General features: G+C 27.6%; 1 protein-coding gene across 1 annotated transcript; it reads right to left on the bottom strand.

Moving 5' to 3' along the window:
- Positions 1 to 617: 617 nt before the first annotated feature.
- Positions 618 to 2,536, bottom strand: LOC108343788 (uncharacterized). Its single transcript, XM_017582175.2, has 4 exons — positions 2,380 to 2,536; positions 1,823 to 2,030; positions 1,594 to 1,657; positions 618 to 1,441 (listed from the first exon to the last, which is right to left on the bottom strand). The coding sequence occupies exons 2-4, from the start codon at positions 1,975 to 1,977 to the stop codon at positions 1,175 to 1,177; spliced, it is 486 nt and encodes a 161-aa protein (XP_017437664.1). The 5' UTR covers positions 1,978 to 2,030; positions 2,380 to 2,536; the 3' UTR covers positions 618 to 1,174.
- Between the last annotated feature and the right edge of the window lie 6,676 nt (positions 2,537 to 9,212).

Below are 9,212 nucleotides of genomic sequence, written 5' to 3'. Positions count from 1 at the left end.
ACGCGCTTTCTCAACTTGCTTCTGTAAACCCTTTATTTATACTAATAAATAAATGAATGCATCTCATATCACAACCATCACCCACCAAACAAACAAACCCTTATGCATGCCACTTCCTTCTTAACCACTTTCCACCCATCACAATAAAGTAACAAGCAAAAGTTTCTGCATTTGTGCTTGTCACATTACATACCCCACCTTCTTTTTTTCTCTCTATATGCTTCAAAATCACTTTTTTCGTCATTTATCCAACCAAACAGAACTTACTTATTTCTCCCACTCACCCTTTCACACCATTGCACAGACACCTCTTCACATCACCAAATAGTTATCAATCCACATTCTTGCATCCTCAAAAATTCAAAAGAAAAGTCTATCATAGTATCTATCAAATGAATTTGCAGACAATGAATAAAATATTAGCAGACAAAAGCCTCCAAAGCTGACCATATCATGGTCTATGAAGCTTCCTATGATTCTCTTACAATAACAAGTCATTATTATTATTATGATTATTTAGTTTTCCTCATTAGACTAATGACCCATTACCAGTTGTAAGACAAGCAATATTCATCTCTGTCTTTTGATCTTAAAGTTTTGATCTTTTAAAGGAATACCATGAATAAAGTATGAACAATATTTCTTTCATATATTGAAACAGGTGACACCTGCAAATAGGGCACCCACAAAAAATATATTTTACAAAGATTCCAAAGATAAGTCCTCAATTTCTCCTCCACAATACAATTACAAAAGGAGGAGCTGAGCTTGAAATGACATGAAAGTTACAAACTCTGGATCCATGAAACTCACAAGAAAGTTTCATTCCATCATATATATAGACCTAACAAGAGAGAAGAAGAAGACTTTTGCTTGCCTTTTTCTTTTCCTTGATTTGTTGTTGTTGTTGTTCCCTTTTCTTTATTATTCTTCAAAAAGGATAAAACTAGGAAGAAGAGAAAATTTCCACCATCTCTCTCAATTATACATGACGACACCTTAATTAACTCATCAACAACTTCCATAAGACCAGTATATACATATAATACAAATAAGATTTAAAATTAAGATTAGCTCCTTAGTCCCAAAAATCTCCTCTGCTCTTAGAACTTTGGTGATTCTTAATCCTCCTTTCTGACTCTTCTGCTTTCCTTTTTCTCTGTTTAAAATTGAATTAAGCAACGGCAGAAATGCTGCAGTTGCGCCTATCCCTGCTGAGGCAATCAAAACCTTCGATCCTCACTGCAGCTGGGGTGTGACCAAACTTCATCCTCACACAACCTCTGGCTGAGGAAGATGGTGAAAGGGGTGCCAAGCTGAATGGACCAAAATTCTCAATACCATTACCAAATTGCTCATCTTGAATCACAGGGTTTGAGGCTCTGCTGGGTGGAGATCCACAGTAAAATGGGGGTGATGAGGCCAATTGCCCTCCAGATCTCTGCAAAACACACCAAATTAAACCAATCTTTCGTTAGATTTCACACTTCTTTCACTCAACAACAACAAAAACAACACCCAAACCACATGATGGAGATGTTATCTCAAAGAAAGAAACTTTCTTTTCAGATTGAGACAGAAAAAAAAATATACCTTAGGGAGAATGATGTCCATAAGCTCAGCCCCAACTCCTGAATCTTCAATTTCTGATTGGTAGCTGTTGATTTTAGCCAACAAATATAAAGTCAGAAATTTTACAAAATGAATTGATTAGACCAAAAAAATCCACAGCAAAATTAAGAAATTAGATATATATATATATATATATATATATATATATATATATTAATTAAAAAAAGAAAGAAAACAGAAGAGTGAATACTTGATAAAGGGTGGCCTGAAGGGTCTGATGTGGTTATCAAAGGTTGAGTGGTTCATGAGGCCCAATCTTCGAGGTTTAGGGCACACCACTGATTCCATCCTCATCTCCTCGCAGGTTGTCAAGGTCTTCTTCTGCTGATAACCACACTGATTCATGTTTTTTCCTTTTTTCCCTTCACAACTCAACCGAGGATCTTGACAAGGAACACCTGCAACATCAAACACAAACAAATCAATTATTTTTCCCCAGGTTGCTCTCAAATCTGAACAAAAATAAACCAAATCTAAAAAATTCATCAACCAAAACACACAAAGAAACCCCTTTCTTCGAAATTTTCTTTCTTTTCTCCCCAAAACTCCTAGAACACAACCAAATCGTAGAATTTGAGACAAATAACAAAATACTCAAAGACCCTTTTGTTAAAAGCCTTTAAATTCAAGACTTTGAAGCAAACAAAATATTCCCAACAACCTTAACCCAGATTTGAAATCTTTGCAAAAGCATAAGCTTTCAAAAGCTGCCTTAGTTTTAGAGAGAGAAAAAGAGAGAGAGAGTACCTGAGCAGACTCAGAGGCTCCTCCAAGAGGAAAAGAGGACAGAAAAACTGGGTGAATGTATCAAGGGAACAACCAGAGCGAGAAAGGGAAAAGAGGTGGCTGGGTATTCATAGCAGATGACTGTGGGAAAAAGAGAAGAAAAACACGGGAGAATGATAAAGTGAAACAGGGTGCAGGGGTTATAACATGAGACCGCATTCATAGACCATGTGATAAATCAATAGTGGGGTTAGACTTTTGATAGGGTGACGTGGCAATAGATGAGACATGTGATGGAAATGGCAAGGGACAGGGAGTGTGTGTTTTTTCCTTTTTGACCTTCCTACATTCATGAACCTCTGTGTTGTGTTGTGTTCTCTGTCCTCTTCTTGTACGGTGCATAAGGAACACCGCAAAATATAGAGATATCAATGACAACAAGATGCTCTTTCCTAATATCATAAAACCTTTTTTTTCTAACATTTATTTTTATATATTCACTCTGATTGTAGTAGATTAGACCTATGTCTTCACATCAAATATAAATTTAATTTTACATGATACTAACAATTTTTAATATGAGATTGAGAAATAAAAAAAAAATAATGAAAAATCTAATTATCATAAATTGAACAATTATTTAACACAATTTTTTTCGCAAAAATTTATTCAATAAATATAAAGTGTTACGTACAAGGTATTTTAAATTCGGATTTACTACACATGCTAAATTACTCTATTTACAACTAATAATTTCCTTTTTCGTATTGTAACAAATGTAATTGGAAAACATTAATAATTATTTTGCTTTATAAGCATTTAAAACGAGAAAGAACTATATAGAGTGCGCATTGAGTTGTCTGTATCTTTTGCTGATGACAATTTTGGAAACATCATCATAACGTATAAAGGAAATTATGCTTATCAAATCTCTTTAGTGACATTTCCTTTTAATTAAAACATGCTAAATTGATTATATGCACTATTAATCTATGTAAAAGGCATTGTAATCTATTATAAGTTCTAATTAATTTACCTTCTAATACATTCTACACTTCATTGATGTTAAATTTAATTGCTAATTTTTCACAAGAATTGAAGATTTAATATATTTTTTCCTTTCATATATCCTGAGCAAATTATATAAGTATAAACTAATAGAAAGATGTAATTATATATCTATAAAAAGTAGTAGCTGAAAAGGAAATATAATTACACTCTATTTACTGACTCAATTAATTCCTGACACTATTATTCACATTCAATAACGTGTAAAATAATTATATACACAGTACCTTCGAATAAAATTTATCATGATAAAAAAATATTAATAGATAATAGATATAAGTAATTTTGAAACGGGAGGAATAAAATATAACTCATCTTCATATCAAATATTCTTAATCTATTTATTAGCTAAGTTGATTTTGTAATATTAAATTAAATTTTAATTTTAATTTTAACGTTAACATTAACATGATATCAAAATTATAAACTAGAGTCTATAATAAGTTTTTTATTAGATTTATTGTTTTATCAATTATCAAATTGTTTAGTCACACGTTATATATTTATATATATATATATATATATATATATATATATATTTAATATTATAAAATTATATTTACATTAATTGTTAATTATTTTATGTATATTTTTTACGATAAATAGTTAGAATAAAGTTGCTATAATGGGAAAAATATCATCAATTGAAGATTATACTTAGAGTTTATTTTTGCTAATTTATATGATATTTAAACTAATGAAATTAAAATTGTTTTAACAAAAATAAATATATTTAAATTAATTTTATTTTGTATTATATCTTAAGATAAATTTTTTATTTAAATTTGTATTTTAAAGAATAATTTTTGAATTATTTTAAAAATTTATAAAAGAAAATTAAAATATGTGTAAAAAATACAAAAAAAATGAAATGAAATTATTTATAATTTAAAAATAATTATGTGTAAACTGATTTGTAATATCTTAGGTAATTTTTTCAAAATTTTATTTTTTATTTATTTATAAAATATTTTAGCTTATAAAAAATTTAACTTGTTTATTTTCTTTCAAAAAACACTTACATCTTAGAAAGAAAATCTCTCAAACCCATTATACAATTTATTTATGGTATATTTGAAAAGAAAAAAAAAGCATTAATTAAGCACATTCAATTTTGTAAACAATCACATCGGGTGTATAACACCTCTTAACCTATTTGTGTCGTTTATGTAAAATGCTAAACATTTTATAATTTAAACTTTTTATTTTCAAAATTGAAAAATTTATACAATCCATACCAAATTCAAATCCAATCAGTTAAATTGAATTAAAAGTTTAAAAATATAATTTTTGATTTAAGATAAATTTATTAAAATAAACTTAAAATAATATGAATTTGAACAATTGAACTCTATTTAATCATAATACAAAATTCTTGAAATATATCTAAACTGTAATTACTATTAACTTATTATTGAAAAAACAAGTCAATGTGAGTTAATAAATGTTATACATGCATGGTTTTAATAAATAATTCATTTTAACTAGTAAATTTAAAAAATAGAGTAAAAACTATGAATCATTGAAGTTAGAGAGTAACTGTGTATTATATAATGTGATATCTAAAGATGATGTGAAGAACTATAAGTGTATTATTATTATTATTATTATTATTATTATTATTATTATTATTATTATTATTATTATTATTATTATTATTATTTTAGTCTGTACCTAATTTTGAAGTTGTATAGACACAATCGATCCATATGGTAAATGAATATATATTATAAGCAATAATATATAATGTGTGATGTACTGAAGAAAAGGAACCAAACAACAACCAGATGTTAGGAAATACATATCAATAGTCACTACATGTTATATAATAAGCCATTGAAGTCCAATCAATACAAACTCCAACAATTAATTTCTCTTTATGTGACTCTGTATTTTACTTTATTTTTTTATTTTGTTTTTCTGTTCTTCTTGTTATAGAAGAATATACTGAGAATGATTTGTAAAAACAACAATATTATTGAATTGAAGATGTAATAATGAGTAGAGGAGTGCGGGAACACCAAGCACAAAAAAACAAAATGCAAAACATCGAATCTCTTATCTGCAAAACCAAAGCCACCATGGTCGCATAAATTAAAGGCAAAAGTAGCATCCGTGCTTAGTTTAAAAAGCTTGCTTCACATATCAACCAATCTTTCGTTTAGGTTCCACAAATAGACAAATTATATCAGTTAAGTAAACCATTCCAAAACAATAATATCTACATGTTCAATAATAATGACATTTTTTTTACGGATTATTTATATTTTTATTAATTTAAATATAATTATACTTATCACAGTCAATAGTCTTACATCGTTTAATAGTCAAAGTTAAATATACTTTTATTTCTAGTCACTTTTTAAAACATTTTTTTAAAGACAAAAATCGTAATAAACAAATTTCCAAAATAGAAGTATGTCAGACTTGGAATTGAAATAATATTTATAAATATACTTTTATTTTAGTTCTCTTATTTAATTTTAAAAATAGTGATTACATGTTATAATTTATTAGTGTAATATATGTTGATAATTCAAGTGTGAGTCCAACCATATAAGGTTGAAAATCCATTAACTTATTGTCTTAAGGGATTGACACCATTTTTTATCCAAAACCTTAAGACAATAAGTTGATGAATCTTCAACTTTATAACTTAACACTTTAGTTATCGAAGTTATTGGAATTTGTAAGGTTGAGTTTTAATGTATATGTGTGTGACTTTTTCTCATTATTACCAGGACAAGGATAGCTTTCAAATGTTTTGTGTTAAGTTTAATTTAACAGTTAGTCTAATTTAATTGTAGTGTTGCAATGTTTCTTATATTTTATATATTTTATTTAATTTTGCAAGTACTACAATCTTCATGGAAAGCTTTCAACAATAAGTCTTTTGAATATAAAATTGTCTATATATCACCGTAAAGCATTTGAAATTGTTTCTATGAGCATTTCAATGTTATTTATTCTTACGTTACATTTAATGTTACGTTAAAATTTCGACCACCCATTTTGGACATTTTGTGTTTCATAATGCACCTAATGTCCATTGTGTATTTTTTCTATTCCAGCCTTTGTGTTATTGCACATTTTAGATCGTTTGATTTATTGGTGTTCTTAACAAAATTATTGGTTAGAATCAAGTTTCAAACAGAAAAGAAAAAACTTAAGTAATATAATATGAGATACTACTTAAAGTCTTCATCCCTCTCATTAAATCCAATACTCCGAAATGAGTATTGATTTTTGAGGTATTAATTTATTCATAAGAAAAAACTTATCAATTACAGCCTCCTTAAGTATTAATTTTTGAGGTAATACACAATTGATATATAAAGACTTTCATATTTAAAATCACTTTTTAATTTCGACATATAGTATAATTGATGATTGTATGATTTTCTTATTAAAATACATTGTTATATGGTTATTCAGCATATTAATACTAACAATAATATTTGACCAGTTTTGTTGGAAGTCCTACGTCGATTAGAGATAAGACTAATTCATACTTTATAAGTGGATGCAAACCTCACTCTACAAGCCGATTTTGTGGAGTTGAGTTAAGTTTAAAGTTCATTTTTAACAAATCTTGCAAAAATACTTATTATATGGAAGTTAAAACCATCGTCATTTTGATAAATTTTGAATGACAATTGAATCAACAATAATTTGACTAGTATCATCTAATAGCTTATTTCAACCATAATTAAAAACTTTTTTTTTGTTAGATTCTCTTTAATTACTTGTGATCATTTTGTTGATAAAGAAAACTAATAGAAAAAGATATTATATTTACGATCCAGACATTTAACAAAATTTAGAATACTAATTGGACAGAAGTGAAAGAAGTGAAAAAAGTAATATGAATTATATGAAATTATAGAAATAATATTATCTTTAAGGGGATAAGGTGTTGATGTTTTAGAATACTAAACCTTGGAGTTGGAATAAACATCCTAATACAAAATTTTCATCATATTCGTGTTATGTTCAATATTCTCCCTAATACAAAACATTTTTTTAAGAGTTTCTCGTAGGTTTGTTCCTTTAGAGTGCTTTATTTGTCAATCATAAGAGATTTTGGATATATGACAACAAATATCATGATGTTGGATTTTTGATAAAAATATGATGTAAATGAGAAACATTTGAAGTACTTTCTAAATAAGTTATAACACTCTAAGTGTTCTGATATAATTATATAATTCTTAGATGATAATTAAAAACAAAATAAAATGTTTAGGACTATTTATATAAACTGTAAAAAATAGCATGTGTGATTGGTTGAACTTATGGTTGCAATATATGTACTAATAAATTCTTAATTACACTCCATCAAATTGATATCGAAGCTTTTACAATCCATTTTAATATGATGTGCATAATTTTTTTTTTCAAATGCAATATTTTGATATAAAAATAGCAATATTTTTGTCATGTCTCCAACAGCAGAAAATGCATCATTATACCAAAGATCTGCATTTCAGATTCTCAATTTTACTAATATATTAGATCATTAAACATGTTACTCTTAACGAACAGTTCTTGTAAGTCAATCATCGAACAACCAAAATAGGTGAATGGATAAATAACCAACAGTAAAAGCCTTCTGCTATAACAAATTTTCCTTTTGATTCTCTCAAAGTTATAGAGTCATATGTTTTCTTATTAAAGAAATATATTAATCCTACAAGTTAGTTATTTAATGACTACACATTATATATATATATATATATATGTTGGTCAATTTTGACCCTTTCAAGAAAAAAAATCAAGATTGACAATAAAATAAAAAATTTATAGAAACACATAGTTGATGAAAGAATTTACTCTTGTCATGAAAAAGAATAAAAAAGGAATAAAATGAATTTTTTTTTATAAATTATCACAATTTTTGTAATGTATATGACCAATTACTTTTGGTCATATTAATATTGATTTCATCCTAAAACAATTTAATGTATAATATATCCTAAGTGTCGTCTATCGAGGATTATCACCTACTGAAAGTTATGTGTTGTCTACTAGAATCAAGTATTGTCTACCAAGAGTTATGTGCCACTTACTAGGATCATGTGTCACCTACTAGGATCATGTTTCGCCTACCAAAGCTAATAGTGAACTCCTTACTAAGTAGTCTAACCGAGTACATATCGGCTTGTTCGACTACCAATCGATCTGTCCGACTACTAATTTGTCTATTCGACTACTTAACGGTTTGTTCGACTATCTGTCGGTCTATAAGTCTACCTGACTACCTATCGACCTGTATTTTTGGTGAATTTTTCCTTAAATTCTTTTATTATAATATATTCAGAAGCTTAAAGATAATATTATTCCTTATCCTCACTTTTCTTCCAAATTTAGTATATTTTGGTATAACAAAAAATGGTTAGTAGTGATCTATGAATTCTTTTTTCGATTTAAAATTCTTGCCTTTTTTTTAAGGAAAAAGTAGAGGGCGCAATGAACAATGGAAAAGTTTGAGAAGCAATGTGATTATTTGGCTTGACATGGAAAGAAAATTGAGTGTGGAATAAAGAAGAATGTGATGGTACAAAATGATGTATAACTGCATAGACCTAACTTGTGTTAGCTAAGAAATGAGTCCACCATGTTAGGTAGGTGATTGAAGTTCATGTTTCTACCCCAACAACACCTCACATGATTGCACTTCACACCCTTTCTAATATGCACATGAATGATAATCACAATAAGAAAAAAAGAAAGAAGATTGTATATAGATATATAGATGTAGGAAAATAAGTTATTTTATGAAGGAT

This window comes from Vigna angularis, chromosome 8 (assembly GCF_016808095.1).
Source record: "Vigna angularis cultivar LongXiaoDou No.4 chromosome 8, ASM1680809v1, whole genome shotgun sequence".
Classification (NCBI taxonomy): domain Eukaryota; kingdom Viridiplantae; phylum Streptophyta; class Magnoliopsida; order Fabales; family Fabaceae; genus Vigna; species Vigna angularis.
The sequence above is the reverse complement of the archived record's forward strand: the minus strand, read 5'-3'. Positions and strand labels throughout refer to the sequence as shown.

Bases quoted from the DNA above. Each gene is read 5' to 3' on its own strand.
- LOC108343788 (XM_017582175.2), bottom strand. From the start codon at position 1,977: ATGAATCAGTGTGGTTATCAGCAGAAGAAGACCTTGACAACCTGCGAG. The intron at 1,658-1,822 runs GTATTCACTCTT...TAAAATCAACAG, and splicing joins TTCAGGCCACCCTTTATCAA to CTACCAATCAGAAATTGAAG. The intron at 1,442-1,593 runs GTATATTTTTTT...TGTGTTTTGCAG, and splicing joins TGGACATCATTCTCCCTAAG to AGATCTGGAGGGCAATTGGC.